This window comes from Diorhabda sublineata, chromosome 2 (assembly GCF_026230105.1).
Source record: "Diorhabda sublineata isolate icDioSubl1.1 chromosome 2, icDioSubl1.1, whole genome shotgun sequence".
In the NCBI taxonomy this organism is placed as follows: Eukaryota; Metazoa; Arthropoda; class Insecta; order Coleoptera; family Chrysomelidae; genus Diorhabda; species Diorhabda sublineata.
In genome coordinates, this window is record NC_079475.1 from 18,954,854 (window position 1) to 18,977,355 (window position 22,502).

The following is a 22,502-nucleotide window of genomic DNA, read 5'->3' on the forward strand; positions in this document are numbered from 1 at the left end:
GCGGCCGAGGATAATAAAAAAATAGCGACTAATAATTTAATAATTACTCTCCAAAATTGTTCAAATATTGATAACTAAGATTTGAATTTTGAACACATAAACATCGCATCCGAAAAAAATAGTGTAAGGCCACTCGAGAAAATATTTTCCTTACTAATTGTACACTGAACTAATTCTCAATATTTAGTGTATGAAATATGTTTTAAAAAAATAATACACTTTGATAATATCTGAATATCATTTAATATGGAAAAGTATCTCTCAAGTTGAAGTGCTAGCCAATACTTATATATAATGTTGATAAAGTTCACAATTTTATTATTATTATATTGCTGTGCAAAATGAAGATTTTGTGGTTTTTAACATGTCTCTTCACATTGAGGTGAGTGTGCCAACTATTATTACAACTCTTATATGACGTATTAATCATTTCTTATTAGATTTTCTGCTAAATATTGTCACAAGAATAATAAATATTCAATTAAAGTAATAGTAAAAATAATAGTATATAAATATGAACTTTTTATGCAATCTTTTCTCCCAAATCATGAGTTGAGTGAATTAAATTCCTCTCAAACTGAAATTAATTCTATAATTATAATATGATGAGCCAAATATAAAGAGCACAATATCAAATCTCAGAAATGTGCAAAAAATCTTCATGTGAACACGGAAATTCGAAAGTATATTTGGTGCAGAGCATTTAAAAAGTTATAGGGACGAAATAATAGAAGCAGAGATCCACCACCACTTTTGTTAATACATATCTACATGTATACAATACACCAATCATTCAGATCAAATACTTACATTGAAAATTACTGAACTTGCATTTATGGACGGATTATCAAAATACTCTTTAAGACATATTTCATTTTTGAATTTGCCAGAAGTCGTATGCTAGTGATTCTGGTAAAGCCGGACTTTTTCCCTTTATGCACTTTTTTTTCAACTATATTTTGTCGCAAGGCTCTTCCCTTCATCCCCTCTGAATAATCTCCAAAGTGACAATATAATTTTCATCGGAAGATTTCTTGAGCTTTCTTGAAGCTCACTTTCAACTTAGTTTTATTGTTTGAGATCCATATTTCATGACTCTACAAAAAATACTACTAAATCGGCTATAGTAACAAACCCACACTTTAAAATGGGCTTAAGAACTTACTTAACACAATCAAATTATAATAGAAACAAATTGAATATGTCCTCTATCCTACGTGTTTCTGTAATTTGAAATTTTGGTAGTATATTCTTCTCACAAAAAATTGTATGGTTTTAGTTTAGCTCAAAATGATCCAATAAATACCAGAAGATTTCCCAAAAACTTGAGAATAGGTGTAGCGAATGCCGCACCTCAAATTGAAGGTGCATGGAATGTAGATGGTAAAGGAGAAACAATATGGGATCACTTTGCTCACACTTATCCCGAGAGAATCGCAGATAGATCTACACCAGATATCGCTTGTAGGTCCTACGAAAAATACAAGGAAGATGTAGCTATGGTTAAAGCGATGGGTCTTTATCACTATAGACTATCAATAGCTTGGTCTAGGATTCTTCCCACGGGATATGTTGATAACGTCAACCAATTAGGTGAGAGAAATATGTATAAAGATGTATGCTTCACAAAATTCCCTGAAACAATGAGTTCTTTCAATCCTTGATGTGGATAAATAGTTTTTCATCTAATTCACAGAATATGCTATCATCTCTTACTGTTATTGAGAGTTTCTTGATATAGACAATTAGGCAACAACGTCCACGTAGCATCTTCACTTTTTATATACATACTGTTGTTCTTCATTTAGGTCATTGAATTCTCTTTTTCTTTTTATCCTGTATATAATATTGATTTTACAAAAGGATTCTAATATACAGGAGAGTATTTGTTTTTCCAAGCTCTTGTCCTTTCCATAGCTTGGGTCTTCGTCTTAAAATCCGTCCTGTTCCGAGGCAAAGTATCGGTTCTTTGCGCAATGTCTATTTTTACCTAAGACAGGGAGCTAACCTTACCCAAGAACCCTCCTTCTTTATCCGGGCTTGGGACCGGCAACATGTCCTTCTCAGATACTTATTCCACCAATAGGGCATGCAGCCTTAAGAATAGCAGCATGTTTGAACGAAACCATATGGCGAAATAAACATATCGGAATAGAGGCCAAGTCGAGAATATACAAGGCCACGATAAAACCCATAATTACCAGAAACGGCGAAAACCAAGAGATTGTGCCTAATAGATAACGTCAACGAATGGGTTCTATCAAGAAAGAAAGAATGGAATGAGCGCATAAGTTATATGGACAACAACAGACTGGTCAAGATAGCGCGCGATAAATCCCCATTGGGACGAAGGAGTACCGGCCGACCAAGAAAAAGGTGGAGCGACTACGTTGAAGCAGGATAGGAGGCAAGGATGTTGAAGATAAAACAGGCGACTAAGACTAATACACGGAAGAAGAAGAAGAAGAAGAAGAAGAAGGAGAGTATTTGGTACCATTTTAGGGTAACTGTAAGTAATTCCTGCCCAATTTGTTACGAATGCATAACAATTTCAAAGCCATTTTCGAGCTCATAATAGAAGCTCATAATGCATATCCAACAATTCAAATTTTACTTGGAATGTGCTTTTGACTAAGCTTCAAGTCTGTTTTACCCCAGAGTAAGTAAGATAGATAATTCGATTCATGCTTTCAATTAATTAGAAGGACAACAACGTTAATCTTTTCATAAAAAATATGTCCAGTTGAGAATAGAATTGATATAGCCTATTTTGATTGTTTCTATGTACTCTTTTTATTGCTATTAATTTCAACTCGATTTTTGAATGTAGGTAAACTATTCCAACGTAAGTGTTATTCCTATCTATAACAAATTTTTTTCAATCTTTTCTTATTTACACTATGTAATTCGTTCATCTCCTTTCTTTTCTTCGAGAGAAAATTAATTGTGGATTAACAAATTAGACTCGAAAATAGCACTGAATATGGTGTTTCCAAAATGTTTGACACAGTATCATTCAGTGATAATTGATTCATTAATAGAGCTGTCACTGATGCATTGGTAGAAAGTTCACGTTCACTCATAATCGAGCTTCTGGATCTCCTCAATAATTCCGTACTAATTTGTATTTTCTCGTATTATTCCTCCCCCTTTACTATCTTCATTCTCAACCACAGCAGCGATAATGCTGCGAAAAATTTTATATTACTAAATAATGCGGTAATCAAATACCACGAATTGGCAAATACTTAGCATTCCTTTAGTTTACATACACCATAGAATATCTTCCTTCCTGTCATGTTTATTAATTATTTTTTCGGTAGAGTTTAACCAATAGTTCCAATTTCTCTGCATATTATTTCCAATTATGTTCCAACCCCTTTTTTTTGAAACTTGTTTGATTGTATTTATATTATTTTACCATCATTAGATTATTCAAATGCCGTATATTAATTAGTTCAAAATTTGCTGTTATTTCCTTAGAAATAAAACATGAATATTATACGACTTTCATATCCTCAAATTTGAACATCAACATAACTAAGTGAAATTGAATTTGCAGCAATAATATTCAGAAAACTTACTGATATTATTATAATATTACTTGGTGAGGGACACAAATTTTGAAGAAAATTTTCTTATCAATTTCTTCTTTAGTTACTTCAACATTTTCAAACGATAAGAATGGAGACTACGATAAATTCACATGCTATAATACTTGTTAATTTTATTCTACGACTTTTGGGTTAACTCTTTATCAATTATGATTTGAAAAAATTCTTCGTCTAAAAACTCTCAATATCGATCTGCCCCATCAAATTGAAGCCTCATACTTTTTAAATATAAGAAATTCCATACTAATGTGTCTTCTCAGTGGCGAAAATTTCTACAAAATATCCTCAATTAATTAAAAACTCAATTTAAGGTGTTCAGTACTACAAAAATCTCTTCAAAGAACTCAGAGACAACGGTATTGTACCAATGGTTACCTTGTACCACTGGGACTTACCTCAACCTCTTCAGGACCAAATGGGCGGATGGATAAACGAAACTATCGTAGATATATTCGCTGATTATGCTAAATTGTGCTTCGAACTTTTTGGTGATGATGTTAAATGGTGGATAACCATCAATGAACCGAAACAAGTTTGTCAAGCTGGATATGGTAGTCTCTATTTCCCACCTGCGATCGAAGCTAGTGGTACCTTGGCTTATGTCTGCTCTAAAAACGTCTTATTGGCGCATGCCAAAGCCTATCACATCTACGATGAATTATTCAGGGAAAAAAATCAAGGTAAATAAAACTCGCTTCATCGTATATTTCATATATTTTTTAAAACAATATTTTTTAAAACAATTCAGTTTGTGGAAAACATAAAAATTTATTTGCACTTAGAAGTTAAATTTTCATTAAAAATAAATTAAAAACTGGAATCTCTGGATCCGTTGGTAATATTACAGCTTTACATTCAGTTTCTGAAGATGATCAGACTGCCAATGATGAGCGTGGTACTCTTGAAAATAATGCCACAACCGCTGTTACTGTCCTAAGCCCAAATTTATATACGTAAACGTGTATAATAGGATGGTATAAAATTGCACATCGAAATCACAATTTCTTCTTAAACCATTTTGTTCTTACAAACCAATCTAAGGTCCACGTGTGATTCTATTCTAGCGCTATAATGTGAGATTCATATGGAACCAATATTAGGAAGGACTGTTATTGATTCGTAATCTGTTATATACAAATTACGCAGGTATTCTAGACCCAAATATAATTTTGTTATTTTTATTTTGAGATACGAAGTTTGATTATGAAATAGCGATACTGACGGTACTACATAATAAGTGAACATGTACCAAACGCCAGCAACAGACAAGTGTTATATTAAACCTTCTGCTATGAATGCGGTAACTCTCGCTGTAAACAAAGTAGTATAGCCGTATCAAAGTTTGAGTTCAAGAAAAAACTTTTCATATAAATCATCTAATTGTTTCGCATTTTCATGTAAAACTTGAGTAAACCATAAATAGAATAATTTATTGGAAAAAATCCATGGCAATGAATGTCAATCTGGTGCACGCGTTTTTGAGTGCTTTTTAAGATAACTGAGGAGACGTTCTAGATAACAATTCCGAAAAAATTCCTAATCAGATTTAATCTGACCTTCGGTTAAGTATTCATACGATTCTGAACCTGTTGGTAGAACTTACATAATGATTTAATATATAAAAACTATGTTATATTATTGCTCAAAGCATTTAGTTCTCAACAAGAGAAAGCTTGCAAAAATATTTGTAAGTAATGAAAAATTTAAATGCTATTAAACAATGAAAAATGGATTCGAGTGGTGTCTGCCGTGTGGAGTCTTGCAAAAACTGCTCTAGGTGAGATTATATTGTACATCTCGGAAGAGCATTTGCCTTGGTAGTATCGGTAAAACAGAGACAAGTCAACGACCTTTCTTCTATGTTCTGAGCTGTTCAGGGTTCAGGTCAATTCTGGATAGCCTATAAGTCGAACTGCTCTCTTCTGTATTGAATCGAGCATTTTCAGGGTATACTTTGAAGCTGAGCTCCAAATGTGTGACCAATATTTCAAAGATAAACAAATCTGGGCTTTATAGCAAATGAGTAGCTGTTGCCATGAATATAGCATTTTGGTCTTGAAGAGAGCTTCAAGTTTTTGTGAAGCTGCCTCAGCTAAAACGGCCACGTGACTATGCCAGGACAAATGTCTCCCAACTTCAACACCTTAGAAGCAAATTTGCGGTAATGGGGATATTTTATGTCCAACTGGACCAAATCCTAGGTTGCAGTGCCAGTCTTTTTTGTAAAAATAGCAGTCTGGATCTTTGCTGCATTAAACTCAATAAAACTGCTTCCATCCCACACCAGGATTTATTTCAAGTTCGGTATTGATTTGCGGTGTTTATTGAGTTGATTTAAGCTACGACACCAATGTATTATCTTCGGTAAAGCTATAGATCGGGTTCGGAGTTTTGTGGAGTAGATCGTAGATGTACAGGAGAAAGAGAGTAGGTGATAAGATGCATCCCTGAGGAACAACAGCATTGACCTCAAATCTTTATGGGGTGTGTCTATCGATAGCGATCTAGATGGATCGATATTTGAGAAAGATACGAAGCCAGTCGATAAGTGAGGACGATAAACCCTACGATTTTAATTTACTTAGAACGTTGTCAATCCAAACGCTCTAAAAAGCCTTCGGTATATTCGTTTATTCGGAATTGTCTGTCAAGAGATTATAGAATTCAATTGCTAGAATATTATCTTCATTCTATTTGTTGCCTTAGGTGAAATTCACATTAATAGGGATAAGATTCAGTCCATTACAGCTATGTAACTGCGAAGAGCTAACGGAGGAAGACTCCCAGTAGTGTTTTAAACAATGAAAGGTCCACATTGTAGTGAAAGAGAAGGAAAACAAAACATTTAACAGCCCCAGTTATTTGTAAAAATATTTCATTACCACCAAGAAACTAAATTCCAATTCAGCAATTTCAATTTTCGTCAAATATATATCAGTATTATATTCTAGTAAATAGATGAATGGTTTGAAGTTATCCTGAATCGCCATCATTTCTGATACTACTCATAATAATAGTTGTAGATAGAATATAGTATTTGATTAAATAATTTATATAATCGAGAATAATCCATACGCTCTTTTTTATAGGACAAATAGCCATGGTTATTGATGCTACATGGTATGAGCCAGGAAGTGATGATCCACTCGATATAGCAGCCGCAGAAAGAGCACAACAGTTTGATGTAAGGCTACTTTGTTATTTCATTATGATTTTAGAAATTCCTGAAACCGCCCCAATTTTTGAAAAATTTCTTTTCAGGAACTTCATATAAGTTGATTTGTTGGTGTATTTTATGTAGAAAAACCCATCATTTACCCATCTATACTCAACAGTGATTATAATCGTTATGATAGATGATAGAAGCAAGTCAAACTATAAAATCGATGCAGCTTATTCAGAATAATTTCCAATCCATAAACTAATTTTAAGATATCAAGTTTGTAGCAGATTTTGAAAATTTCATATTTATATCATATATGACATGCCCATAAAATACAGAATTCATATTTTATATCTTATCATACTTATTCAACTCTAAATTTCAGATTGGAATTTATGGAAATCCATTGTTCAATGGTGATTGGCCACAAATAGTCAAAGATCGTGTAGCAGAAAGGAGTAAACTAGAAGGGCTTTCTGAATCCCGTCTTCCTACTTTAACTGCTTTTGAAATTGATTATATAAAAGGTACCTCTGATTACTTGGGACTCAATCATTATTCTACGCAGTTGATTAACCATACAGCTGAATTCCCTATTGGTAAACCTAGTTTTGAAAACGACAAAAATGTTATTTATTGGCATAGAGATGATTGGACACAGGGTAGTGCAGATTGGTTCTGGGTAAGTTTAATTACTAGTTAAATGTTCAATTCCACATTCAAATCAATTTCATGATACTTCAAGAAAATTTTTGTGGATGATATAATAATTTAAACTACATCAACAGTTTCTATTTAATCTCAATGACAAGATGCGCGTATTTGCTATAGCTATGTCGACAAAAAAAATTACTTGACTTTGTTATAATCCACCACATTTCTAGTCTGTTATTCGTCATCTGTCTATAGGCGATAAAGGACCTGTCGTAGTACACTTCAAATTTGTTGAGAAGACCTAAAAATGGCCAGAAGCATTTTCTTATGCATAATTTTGCACAACTAGTTTTGCCAGAGCGGATTGGAGTATTAGCTAGCACACTACAATCAGATGTAATATTTTGAATTGTAGGATTAGGTGTTGTATGGTGGTTATTAACCCCGAAGGTCAAAAAGGCCAATATGAACTGAGTTGAGCCTACGCGAGACAAGGTTGATTGAAACCAAAATTATGATCTTGATATTGCTAAACATTTGGAAGTTACTTATGATATAAATAGGAATTCACCAAAGAAGCAAGTTCTATAATTCAACAAGGCTCGAATTGTTTGCTACTAGTCTTAAATAATCTAGTTTATAGCTTTGGAGTCAGTGAAAAATTAATAATGAGATCAATTTTAATTATTGGCACATAGTTCACATACATATGGCCTTCTTTCCACTCCATATCAGCACATTTTTCGTGGCACCATTCTTCACAAGCATTGCACTGAATCTAATCCTCCGATGGCGTATGAAGGAATATTTCGGAACCGTAAATGCAGTGCCACTTTCTCTGATTTGTAAATAAAGTCTGATTTCTATCGCAGACTTTGCTTTATTCTTCATAGAATTTCCTTCACCCATAGTGTTTTCTTTATTTTTCTTGGTTTTATTGTCTTCCTTAAATTTCTTCTCTTTTTTGAGAAGAGTGGTCATGCTCTAAGGTGATGTTAATTGCAAGACCCGTTTTCAGACTATGAATTCTTCTAAAAGCGATTGGTGACTTAAAGGTGATGGAAGAATTTTTTCAATTATTTCCGCACATGTGAGAGGCTGGATTTTGTCAGATTGTTGTGAATGGCACTTACGTACTTACGTACCTTAATTTTTGACTTCACTCTTTCTGCACTTGCTTTATTCTTCATCTTCTTTATTTCGTCTTCTACATAGGTGGAAGAATGGGCTTTTTCAGACTGTTGGGAAATTTTAGATGACACTGAATCAGCTACTGGTTGCTTATTAGTGGCTTGCACCTGTAGCTGCATTTATTGGGGATTGGACTTAAGACTATACAATGTCCGACTCCTGGTCACCGATAAACTTGTGGTCAGGTATTGCATTGGCGTTTATTGGAAATATTCCAGTTTTTTTTAATCCTTTTGTAGTTTTACCAACAGTTGCAACCTGATTTTTGTGATTCCGTGATTCGTGAATTTTGCTATGCTTGTCGGTGTTAATAGGTTTTTAACGGCCAAAAAACGAGAGGTTGCATGACATGTGATGTGTGTGGTGGGAGAAGTACAACTTCAATTCAAATTTAAATTCAAAAGAGCACACAAGTCTACCACTGAGTAGATGGTGTGAGACACCCTTCCAAAATTAAAGTAAGTCCACTGTACTGTAGCGGGGTCCAGTAGCGATTGAAATGCTGCAGCCACAACCTAAGAGCTTCTCCGGTGTCCCATCCCTTTTCTATTATGGCAACTTCAGTACTATATGGGTCACCAGGGAGAAATTCGTCACGTTTACGGACACTTTTGAATAGAACAAATAGAAATATGTACAGTTCTGTAGCATTCATACAGGCTAGAACGATTACATCTTCATCTCGCTCAACACTGGTCATGCTGACAACATCCTTAGCACTTTATATGCTTATTGGCTATAATGTTGGAAAGGGGATTACTAAGTGGCATTCCCTTTTTGCAACATTGTATACGCATTCAGGTCTTCTTCTTAAATTGTTGTTATATACCACTGTTTCGAAAGTTTTGTCCCTTTTCCCTTCTTCGTACCATCAACCATTGCTCGTGACACCTTCCGAATATTTATTTCTTTGCATGAAGCGATGAAACCAGTCCTGGCTAGTCATTCCAGTATTTCTGTCAAATTTGTGTTTCATGTTTGAACGTTGTGCAAATTCAAACGCGTACTTGTACCGCTTTACGGGTAATTTCTAAACCCCGACATGCCAAATGTAATAGCCGTTCAGTTAACTTCTTTTCTGCGGTCTCATCGCACATCGACGCTTAATATTATCCATGGATAAGATAACCTTCTCTGTAAGAGCGTGAACGGTACTGGTAAAATCTCAGCAGCCTTACGTAATGTCAACTCTTTGCTCTGGACATTATTTCATTTTTTTCGTACGGGGTCGGCATAAGATGTACAGCGTTATCCTTAAATATAACCCTACGTCACAGTTGATTTCCTTAATCACATACCTCTTGTAGTTGTTTTTATTGATTATTTGATTTTGAATAGCTATTACGAAGCCCTAGTACTATGAAAAAAAGATTATGCTAATAATCCTTTTATTTGATACTGTATTGTCCAGATGTGCCTTGTTCGAGGTCGGAGTGATTTCGATCATGCGTTGCCTTTTGTGACCATTATTATTATTATTTAAATTGTGACATACACTAGTTTCATATTATCAGTTAACAGAGCTCAACAGAAATCAAGCTCTATAACTTTCTACACATCTAGAACCTGGACTTTCTGCTCTCTTCTCTGATGCCTTAGAATTTCCTTGTGAATTGTCTATAACAATTCAACGTTTACTTACTATTCTGATTTCATGGTTTGATAGGAAGTGATCGTGAACCTCCAACAGTCTCATTTGATGTTTGTTGATTGAGTTAATTGAAACTATAATTAAGGGCATTGATGAATACTATGGTACAAACGTTAGATTGCGTGGATCATGCTATTTTACTATAAAACATCATAGTTAATTGGGCTCTCCTTGGAAACTTATCAGTTTTCTCTTTGTTACAGGATGTACCATGGGGTCTTAGAAAATTCTTAGTCTGGTTGAAAAACAATTACAATAATCCAGAAATTGTCATTACAGAAAACGGTTTCTCCGATACAAGTGGAACTTTGGAAGACGATAACAGGATAACATATTTAGAGGTGAGATGTGAACGTGATAATAGATCGAACAGTTTTTTATTAGCCGTGAAATCATTATGAATACTCAAATACAGAAACTTCTTATTTCAGATAATTATTATATAATCGTTTCACTTACTGGTGAATGAGTAAATTGATCAGATTTTAACATGAAAATTTCAATTTGTATTGTTCGTCGATTCGTGGATTCTAGGGACTTCTATAATCTCTGAGTTTAGTAAAATAACTTGAAATGGAAAGTGTCCTCAAAGTATAAGGAATACCAAAAGATGAAATCATTAAAATTCATATCCCTAATCCCAAATGCCAAAAGTGCTGTACATAAAAGTTACAGGTCCACAATGGTTCTTAATACGATCGTAAGGATAACTGTTATATTGAGAAAGAAATTTGAGTAATGAATCACAAGTAGGGAAAAAGGTCTCCGAAAAATTTAAAATAAAGTGGTGGCATTTATTACGCCGGTATATTTCGGCCGCATTAACCTAACCAAAGCCTTTGACATACCAAACTTGGAAGACAGAAACTGAAAAACGCAGATATGAAACGACAAAGCGTAATAGTTGATATGGTGAGAGGGCGTGATAAACTTATGCAATAACCTAACTCATGATTAGCATTAGATGTGAAATTGAAAGGAAATATACATTCTGGATAACCACCTGTATAATGGGAAGACAGTTGGCAATAAACATGTCACGAGATAGTAACGAAATAAATATCATAATTAAGATGATTATGTGAAATGTGAAAATGAAAATTAATAATAAAATCGAATGTTTGAACAAAATATTGATACATATAATTTCAATGATAAGAAGCGTATCTTATGTATAATAGTTTTAAATGAACCTGAGAGAACTAATTTTATGTTTGGAAAATATACAGAAGTTAATAGGGAAATAATCTTGCTAGTTAAATTACTTCAAGTTCTGAAGAGAGATTTGATCACATTATAGGAGGACATAAAATACTTATCTAATTAAAGTAACAATTCTGGGGAAAACAGAATGAAAATTCTAATATATGAGAAACCATAGCAAATATTATATGACAACTCCACATTCATGAAGATATTGGATTGGGTTCGGCTACTTGGAGGATGAAAAACAGAGGACCAAAATCTAAGATGGAATTTAACAGAGTGTAGAATAGGAAAAGAGAACTAGTGAATCGTGATGTTGGTATATATGGGGGTTGCTACTTAAGTTTTGAGATAGATAAGTGAATGTAAATAGTTAAAATTAAGTATGGCTTCAATGATTTTCAAAATATTCTCCATTAAGATTCTGCATGTGTTTGAAGCAATTGTCGGTAAACTGATTTAATTGATTTAAACCACATCAAAAGTCATAGAAAATCATCACATGAAAATGTTCGCGATTTTTCCCATTTCTGAGTACGTTTAATAGTAAAAATGCAAACTTCATGACGGAAATATCAGATTTGACATATTAACATCAGTGTTGCCATTTCTCAAAATTTCAGTAGCAACCCTTGTATATGGAAGCATAGGGTGTTCATATTTTTCTGCATAAATTAAACATATATCTAATTCTCACTTGATTATTGACGAAGTGAAGTTCCTTTTACGAATAATTTGTCATCTAAACCAAATATGAGTTGCGCAAATATTGAATGTAATGCATTCTAGATTCACTGGATTCACTAATATATTTCAATATTTCACTACAGGGTCACGTGAGTGCTTGCTTGGATGCCATATATTATGACAACGTTAATTTAACTGGTTATACAGTTTGGAGTATTTTGGATGATTGGGAATGGGGTGGTGGCTACACGTAAGTTCTTTATAAATATTTTTGTAACCGATTTTGAGTGAAATTCTATGAACATCACAATAAAACACACTGATCCGTGCTGAGACTATTTTACTCAATAATCAAAAACTCTTTTTCCAATTTTTCATTTTTGCTTCAAAAATAATCATGCTGTGAATGAGTATTAATAACCTTCAACCGACCATTTTTGCAACTCTTCTTTTGTACGAAACCGTATTTAAATATCTAAAAGATACTATTATCATTATTTCATGATTTTCCAATGTAATTATTACTTTCATTTGTCATTTATTTTACTTAATCTCTCACTTGTTTGTTTAAATTCTTTTCTATTTTCGCTCATATCTTTAGATGAGTTTTTCATCTCCATCAGCTGTAATCCAACTTTGGAGAGTTTACGATTTTTTATTACAGAGTAAGTCGACCAAAGATTGTTTATTATTCGAAGCACCCAGTATCTGATCCAACCATACTTCGGAAGTTCATGCAGCTGCGCATATTTTCCATCATAGCAATGGTAACTACAGTACGTCATTTCCTGTTGAGTCACTTGGACATGACTATTTAATGTCCCGAGAATTGTTAGTTGCGAGTTGCTTTTCGTTTTTTGTAGTCAGAAGTGAAGCGAAAATATATCAAAAAAAGGCCCAACATTTTGTAGATAGAAGGGGTCAATAATACAAATAGTGTACGCTACTTGATCACAAATATTCTGACTGAAGACCACAAAATTCGTCGAATGGCTGCGGAATTGAGATTCTTGGCCTTTATATTGAAATTCCACCTCATCCTCGCGCAATATACTCCTGATATAGCGCGCAGTGAGTAATAAAGCCACACAACTCACTTCAAATCACAGATGGGAATCTTGATGGCATGGCAATGTTTGTTCACAGATATGACGAATATCTCAAATATGTCAACATAATTATGTATTAATATAACCTTTGGGAACAAATCTCTTTGTATATTCACCATAAAGTTATTATTGGAGTTAGAGAGAGCGAGGTGTAGTAGAAAGTAGAAAGTAGAAAATGTATTATATGAAACCATTTTTGCATAAAAAAAATTCATTAAGCACGTTTCTCAATTTTTAGATCCTTTTTGGGAATGTACAAGGTTGACTTCAACGATCCAGAAAGGCCAAGAATCAAAAGGAAATCAGCGGATTACTTCACTGATGTTGTCAAGAGACGTTGTTTGGTAGAAGAAAGTCAATGTTTAGATCAATGAATAATAGAATAAATAATTCATATCAATCGTTTTAACAACTGCAATTATAATATTCATACAAATTAAATAATTTGCAGTTATATCAGAAGTTTTATTTCTTCATATCTTAAGATTACAACTGAAATTACCAATTGATCATGAAGAGGTTGGTAGATTGAACTTTTTATTGGACTATTCTCATCTGAACAAATTTATTATTTCATTCAAAATTATTCTTAAATTTGGATAGTGTTGAATTATAATTGAATATCTTTTATACTACTCGAATTCTTACAGTTCACAAGAATATACCATCTCTTTGGAAAGAGAGCATCCCTATATCGATTTTAAAAATAGTATATTCACGAAATTATATACGAGGTTGGTTCAAATAAGTATGTATATATATACATATATCTCTTGGATTTTCACGTAATCATTCATGCACGAGGATTCTCTCCGAAATGTTTACTAATCACAGTCCGCCAAGAGCCTCTTTCAATAGACCAAATGAAGAATAGTCACATGGTGATAAATCGGAACTATGAAGAGGGTGTTCTAGTGTTTCCCAGTCCCATTCGTTCAACGCTTCCATCATAGGCTGAGCGGTATGTGTATGGGGTTGTCTTGGAGCAATATCGCACTGCGAATTGGAATATAGCGCTGTTTTGACTTATATTCAGGTTTCATGGTGCTTTTTATGAGGTTATTATACACTGCATGTTTACAGTTCATTGATCCATGAAAAAACAACTGGAATGACTCGTTTTATTTTCCAAAACACAGTACATTTCCCCCACTGACCGTGTAACCTTCATCGACGCGCGTTTACTCTCCGGAATTACTGTTGTACTCAGTGGTGGATATTCATTGCAATAAATTTTCTCCTTCCACGTCATACCGTTTCATGAAACACTTGCAAAATTGATCTTGGCACCTATTTCTCCGAAATTTTGCGATAATCAAGCCGTTCATAAATTATTTGCTGAATATCACCTACGTTGATGCTCAATTCTGCAGCCATCTCGCATATAGTACTGCGCTAACTTTCTCATCGTTAAAATTTGTTCTGGGGCGTCGCGCATATGGCAAGTTTGCTACTACTTATCTCCTTTTTCGGACAGCGGAAGATACATTGGAGTCATGGAGAGGCCCCCATCCCCCAATTTTTCGAGTAATTTTAGATAAATTTCCGCGGATTTGACATTATCTATGACCAAAAAAACGAATACGCAACAAATATTCTTCTCGCTCATGGCTCTGAGTACAGCTAAAAGCGAAGTTATGCGGTCTTGGAGTTACTCTACGCTTCGTAACGGACCAATCTTAGATCCAGTGAAGCCACTTGTATGAAAATAAATTTTTCGCGCGTGTACTTGAAAATTTCGGTTTATATTTGAGCTATATAATAACTGTGAAAAACAGCAAAGAATCAGCAATGCTAAATATCCAAGAAACCTAAAAGTTTGATAAAGTACCTTACATGTATTTTATTGATTTCTCCCAGGCATTGTCTATAGACTATTGAACTGATGTCACAACTTGCCAAATGGAGGCATTAACAATCACTAGAGCCCATCCATCCCCTTTGTATTCATTTAAACAAACATACATAATGGATTATTATATGACAGTGCTGGAATAAATAAGGGCCCTAGCGGACATTAAGGTGAAGAAAGCACTATTCTTAATCAGTAAACAGTAAACAAAATAGTGAATTTCATTTATATATATTTGATTCTACATATGCTGCCGTGAAAGAGCGAAATTGGAGAATATCGACTTTCATCGATGAATGACATCAAATACTTCGATGAAAGGACGAATATTTCATGAACATTCGGACCATTACTGGTGTATGTCGACAATCACAGATAAAGTTCATCAATTAAACTCTCTGAATATCTCACTGAGTGATCGACATAAAGTGATGCGTGCTACTCATTCAGAAATCAATAAAAAAAGAAATTAACTTATACGAGGATGTATTGATATCTAGTTAATAACTTATTAGAAGTGTCAGTGTAAAGTTTGACGTCAAAAAAGTAAACCAGTTACCCAATCAATTGAAAGAAAAAAATATGTCCACTGAAATTGTGGAAATTGAAAAATTGGAGTATCGAGCCATCATCAAGTACCTGTATTTAAAAGGGTTAAGAGGTAAACAGATTTATGAAGATATGCTTAATACCCTTGTCCTTCGTATAAGATCGTGAAAAATTGGACTGCAAGCTTCAAAAGAGGTAGATTTTCCATTATTTTCAATCAAGTTGATGACAGATTGGTGAGACCAGTTTCTGTGTCAATCCCCGAAAGTATAGATGCAGTACATGATATGATTTTATCAAACCGTCGAATTAGGCTAAAACCGATATCTGAAGCACTGAATGTTTCCTTCGGACGCGTTCAACATATAGTTCAGGTCAATTTGGACATGAGAAAAATTACTGCAAAATGGATCCCCTAATGTTTGGATGTTGACCAAAAGCGTGCAAGGGTAGCAGCATCGCGTTCGATATGTGTTCGATTTGAAAACGATGTAGACTTCTTAAACCGAACTGTTACTATGGATGAGATTTGGATATATTTCTACGATCCCGAAACAAAGCAACAATCGATGGAATGGCGACACTTTGGTTCTCCAAGATCTAAGAAGTTTCGTGTCCAAAATTCTGCTGGAAAAGTTCTTACTTCAGTTTTTTGGGATTGCCATGGAGTAATCATTATTGATTTTTTGGATAAAGTTAGAACAATAACTGGAGATTACTATTCGACATTATTGATCACAAACATTGAAGAGAAAAGATGCGGAAAGCTATCCAAACGCCCCTGCACACAAATCTCATGTTGCTATGCAAAAAAATCGTGATTTAGGGTTTGAATTACTAGAACACCTCCCTCATTCACCAGATTTGGCTCCGTCCGACTATCATCTCTTTCCTCTACTGAAAAATAGTTTAGAAGGTCCTAAATTTTCTTCCAACGAGGAGGTAATAAAAACTATGGAGGCCTGGTTTGCTGATCAAGGAGAAACATTTTTTTAAAGGTCTAGAGACGTTGCAGGTTCGCTGTAATAAATGTATCCAATTAAGAGGAGAATATGTTGAGTAATAAAATATTTTGACATTAAAATTTTCCTTGGTTCTGTAGTAGGCTGAGAATTTTTCAATATATCCTCGTATGTGAACTGTACCGTAAGCTTTTTCTCGTGTATTGTCCGTTATTCGAACCCGCAAAAATACTATGTTCCATAAGTAACCAGAAACCTATCTTAGAGAAACAGTATAAGACTACAAATATCTGGACCTATCCTCAAATAATTAACATTTTAGATGAAAGTTATAATTATAATAACGATTTGTGGGCGAGAGCAACCCTTTGGGTAGACGCAACTTAAGTATGAAAAAAGCACTGTCAGAGTGAAAAACTTACGTTTCAATTAATTCAGTATATCGAATTATTCAGTCAATTTTCTTTTGTTACCAATATTATATCTTCTGTATTGCAGTACTTGTACACTTTGAAATTAGCTTTCATGTAACCCATATACAGGTGGGTGCTGAAGAATGTATTGACGTAGTAGTAACGAGTTAAACTCAATAGGCTACCTGATAAAAGAATAAAGAGCATAGTTAAGCTGATTCATGACAACGATGGTTGCGGTTGCTGGTACCATTAAAGACCATGCAAACGAGCAGGCGCCAATTATACACCACCTCATAAATATACTACCTAAGAAATGATCATTGTCGTTCCGTGATTGTTGCCTATTATATTTGAGTGATAAATTAGTTGATAAGTGGACTGATATTAACAATTATTTTCTTATTACTAATAACACTATCGACATTAGATAGTATTACTTGCACATCAATTAGCTAAAAATTGACTTAAAAAATACTTTTATTCCACACAGATAATAGATACGAGGGTTATTTAGAAAGTAGGGAACGTTGGGCGTTGAGTATCTCTATAGACGTCCAGCAATCATAATGGGAACAACTATACATTGTCTTCATTTTTTATAATCAAATTTAAAATTTGATCTGTAAGTAAGATGCAGTGCTGAAGAGGATTTTTGTTGGAAAACCAACTTCGAACTGTATAATCGACAAATGTGTGAAATATACAGTACCAACGTAATCAATTAAAGTTTCGTCTAGGAACGGTACTGCAATTATTCTGTTCATCTTGTATCAACGACCTACTGGCCTTTTGGTCGTGCCCCCCAAGCAGAACAATAACAACTTATATAATAACTTATTTTCAAACTATACTTTTAAGTACTTACTTAAAATATAGAGTGAAAATAGTAATTTATGCAATAAGTGTATAGAGTGGTACTTTGGAAAAATGAGAAAAATCCATGAGTGAAAAAAAGATACTTTATGCACATGTTGTTAACCTACATAATTTTTTCTACTGCCCTCTACAAAAAAATAGAATTCAAACAGGAATTTGGGATATTTTAATCAAGCTTCTACTGTAAATTACAATTAATATCGATTGTATAATGATTGAATTGGAAGTTGATTGTATTAAATTGACTACTGAAAGTCAACGTCAAATTCTTAACTATATTAAGAAAAACTAATTTGAAATCAGAAGAGACCAAAAATCAAACGATTTAGAAACATAAACATCAAAATAAAGTATTTCTACTATTCACCTCCGAAGTAATTTCGATTCTAAATATTTCTAAAATGTATTCTCGCGGTCTTCAATTGAGAAAATAATTACTTTCCTCGCTAATGCCTCGACAATTATTGAATTACAGCTCCTTTGAAGAATGTGATGTCCATCCACCTTTTTTTCGATATTAACATTTCCGATAGCTCGTAATTGCAAGGAGAGGTTGTAACTACTGACTAGTTTTGACATCATTACATCGCTAGCGTCGCTGTTTGATACATGTAGTTAGGGATTTCCCAGCGAATGCGAACCACTGGTCATGTAGAAATTTAACGTAGTCGCCAATAATGTGAATTCTGATGGTAAATAAGGTATGTAAAATGTTGTCTTCATTTCGAGTCTCAATCCCGAACGAGGGTTCTTGAGGTGCTCTGATGATATGTAATTACGTCGAAACTAGTCAGTAGTTACAACCTCTCCTTGCAAGTCATTGGGGATGGATAAAAAGGTTGATTGACGTCATGTTCTTCGAAGGAGTTTTAATTCAATACTCGTCGAGGTTTTAGCCGGGAAAGTAGTTGTTTTTTCTTTTGGAAAACGGCACAATACATTTTTGAAATAGATAATTTGGAAATTATTTCAGAGGTGAATAGTAGAATTCAATGAGGAAATGAAAAGCTGAAAAAAAACATGAATTAATTAAAATGGGAAATGCAAATGATATACTTTCCTTCGAGAACACTGTTGATACTAACACAATCACTGTTAGTCCTGAGCTATCTGGTGGGTCATCGTCTGGACTTTGTGATTCTTGGGGACATATTGGCGGTTTTTGGGTTTTTGACGAGAGTGGGAAATGTGTTATTAGGGGAAGGGGTAATAAATGTGTGGATATCAGCTTTAAGAGGAAATGTTATTGTTGGCCGGAGGGGTATTGGAGCGAAGTGCATGAAGAAGGTGTTTCCAAGTTGACGGTGATCGCTGCCTATTGTCCCTTGTGTTCAGACATTTTGGACGTTTCTATATTTCGATAGCTTGCCTTATAATCCTAGACTTGAAGGATCGGTGTGAGGCGATAGTTTTGGTTCTGTTAAAATTAATTGTGTGTGTGTGGTATGGACACGATGCTGGGAAAGGGTGGAGAATTAGTGACAGACAACAAGTGTTTCTTGGTTCAGTTGGACATATGATGATTTGCCTGGCGAATAAAGGAACGGTGGCAATCTGAGTAGGGAATTTCATACACTCCATGGTGTTCAGTGGACATTTTATCTTTGACGTATCTGATTAGGTGGGAGAGTTTTTGATTGGGTTTGAAGATTGTGCGAATATTCTGCAGATTTTGTCTGTTACATCTTTGAGGTGTAACAGACAAAATTGACTTCAGTTGATCCTCCAAACCAGTGGAGGTGGGTGGAGGTGCTGGAGATGCGAAATTTGTGAATGCTCCTAGAAATTTGAGATTTGGTGTACCAATTTAGAATCAATATTTATTGATTTCTTTGATTTCAGATGGTCGACTGGATACGTCAGACAACGAGGTAGATTGTAATACGATGTATCAATTGCAGAGTTGATTTGGGCCGGATGATGATGGGAAGCTATCGAAATAGAGAAACGTCCAAACTGTCCGAACAGGGATAATAGACAGAGATTACCGTCAACTTGGATAAACTTCGTTCCAAACCACTCAGGCCAACAATAACATTTCCTCTGAAACCTCCCGAAAGCCTATCTACACAGATGTATCACCCATTCCGTCAATAATATACATCCCACACGCGTCAAAAACCCAAATTCCGCCAATAGTTCCCTATAGTCCAGACGACTAGCTCACCAGTTAGCTTAAGACCAAATGTGAGTGTATTAGTGTCAACAGTGTTTTCGACGGTTAACATATAATTTTAATTTCCTATTTCATTTCATTTCCTTGGTGAAATTCCAAGGAGAAGCCAGATTGAGGACTTGGAATCAACCAAAAAAAAAGGGTGGAGTAGGCAGATTGAGACCACGGAGTCGGATCACTTCTTACCAATGAACAAATAAGCACCCCATCCTCACCCTTCTCTCGATAATGGCTCTAAAGAGGGAGCCAAAACGCCGAGAATTTCAAAGTTTCAACACGGTTCAACCCGTGAACCTAGTTCTTTTGTTTATAATCCTGACAATGGAGACCTTTCCGAACATTTCATATATAAGGTATCAAGACTGATAATTTGCTGACTAGATAGAAGAAGAACTAGAATATTGGGGATCGTAGCAAATTAGGAAATGTATTAAACTATGATTCCAAGCTTTTGGGAAGTGCACCTCTCATTATCGGGGTAACTACAAGACAGAATGAAAATCATGAACTCATCATTGTCATCCAAAAAATATTTAGAAAAACATATGGATTCTTAAATGAATTTGAAATATCTCTAGATATGTAAGTAAATGACTGAAAACACCTAGCGAAACTTCGCCATGACATCATATTTTTGTAACTCTCTAAAAAATATATTTTGAATTTGTGTTAATAATATAAAAACTAACGATCACATTTTATATAATGGTACAAAAATTGGCTCCATGGAATTTCTGCGAACTAATAAAAACTATCAATTGAACAACGCTTGTATTCACTTGATGGTAGGTCTATACTATTCGGGTTTCATCCCCTTGTTCAACTGTTTTATATAGGAAACGATCGCTATCTCGTTATTATGTCGTAAAATGAGCCAGTAGTGACAAGTTTTAGGGTGTTTAACCTCGTGTCAATAATCTACAATCTAACTGGTTTCCTATTACCCCTATCTTGTAAGTTTCCACATATTTTTCATTGTCATGTGAATAATATACATGTACTTAAAAATTCTTCTCTAGGTGATGAGATTTTCTTGAGTTAACTGGCTCAAATCTGACATTTATCCAGTCTTAAACTCATCAATATGAAAAAGCAATTACGAATTACGAAGCAATACGAAACGAGTTAATTCTTTGAACAAATATTTACAACATGGTTAAAATATTAGTGGCCGTTGGCTACTTTGTGTTTGAGAAAGTTATTGTTTCAAAATAAGTCTACACTTTACGAGGTACCAAACACTTATTGACTTGTCTTTCGAAATTGCTTTTATGACAAATGGTCATGGTTAGAGGCTATATTATTTACTGTGGTACACATGAAAATGCGTGTGTACATACTGATCAAGTTTCCATACAGTTATTGGTTACCACTTCTCACATAAAAATGTTGCAACTAGATTTATTTTCATTACGACATATCTTTCTAGCTCATATGTCATTCCTTCAACGTTAGAAAAAATTACCTAATTCAGAATTTTTCTCGTGATTCGATTTTATTATATTAACCCAGTATTTTCAAGAAATTGCTCATTGTCACTGTTTTCTATTCGTTCAATAATGAAACAATAAATATTATTAGAAAATTGCTTCAACGGTTTGGAATATATGATCATATAACGAATCCCATTCTCGGAAAACATATTCCCTTTTATTCATTGAATTCCTTCGGGAAAAAATTTCCGTAAAAGAACAAAATTGCTATCGATTCCACAAGAACGTTTCACAAATACGCATCAATTTTAGAATAAGTCAGTACACGTAAATACTTACAGCTAACTAAAAAGTAGAATGTCAATAACTACCCATATCTGTCAATTGAAAAAATGCTTGCTTATTTATGTTGATAAAAAGGACCATTTAACGAACAAACTAGAATCAAATGGATACCATAAATGTTGACGAGATGAGATTGTAAGTCAGTCAAGCCTTTTTAATGTCCCTGCCGATATATTCAACAGTAATTAGACATCAATAAATATCTTGTTGATAAATCTCTGCGATTTCGCTGATTTTTTTTAGTTTACATTTCACGGTGATAAATATCATTAAAGTAATATTTGTACAAACAAAAAAATTTATTTGTAATTATTTTATGTATCATTATTTTTCTATTATATTCACAAATTGAACTGTCAAAAGTGGTTTAATATGAGATTGAATATTTTTATCTAATTTCGCTATCAAAAGTGACACTTTAAGTCATTCTGATATCAAGAAACGTACACATTTCTATATTTTATAAATGATATATGAAAAGTAGTTATGTAAAAACTTTACGTAACTTGTTAAAAGTTTCAAAGAATAATTTATTAATTACTGTGAAAACTGACGATTATTTCATTATTTAAACCTACAAGTAACACAATACTTCAATTCAATAGTATTATAAGTTTT

General features: G+C 34.0%; 1 protein-coding gene across 1 annotated transcript; it reads left to right on the forward strand.

Annotated features, from left to right (window-relative positions):
- Nucleotides 1–260: 260 nt before the first annotated feature.
- LOC130440811 (myrosinase 1-like) lies at nt 261–13,729 on the forward strand. The gene is made up of 8 exons (XM_056774158.1): nt 261–382; nt 1,280–1,593; nt 3,926–4,294; nt 6,704–6,798; nt 7,163–7,459; nt 10,477–10,614; nt 12,310–12,416; nt 13,514–13,729. Exons 1-8 carry the CDS (start codon nt 342–344, stop codon nt 13,647–13,649), a joined length of 1,497 nt encoding a protein of 498 aa, XP_056630136.1. The 5' UTR covers nt 261–341; the 3' UTR covers nt 13,650–13,729.
- Nucleotides 13,730–22,502: the final 8,773 nt, after the last annotated feature.

Bases quoted from the DNA above. Each gene is read 5' to 3' on its own strand.
- LOC130440811 (XM_056774158.1), top strand. From the start codon at position 342: ATGAAGATTTTGTGGTTTTTAACATGTCTCTTCACATTGAG. The intron at 7,460-10,476 runs GTAAGTTTAATT...TCTTTGTTACAG, and splicing joins GTAGTGCAGATTGGTTCTGG to GATGTACCATGGGGTCTTAG. The intron at 12,417-13,513 runs GTAAGTTCTTTA...CTCAATTTTTAG, and splicing joins GAATGGGGTGGTGGCTACAC to ATCCTTTTTGGGAATGTACA.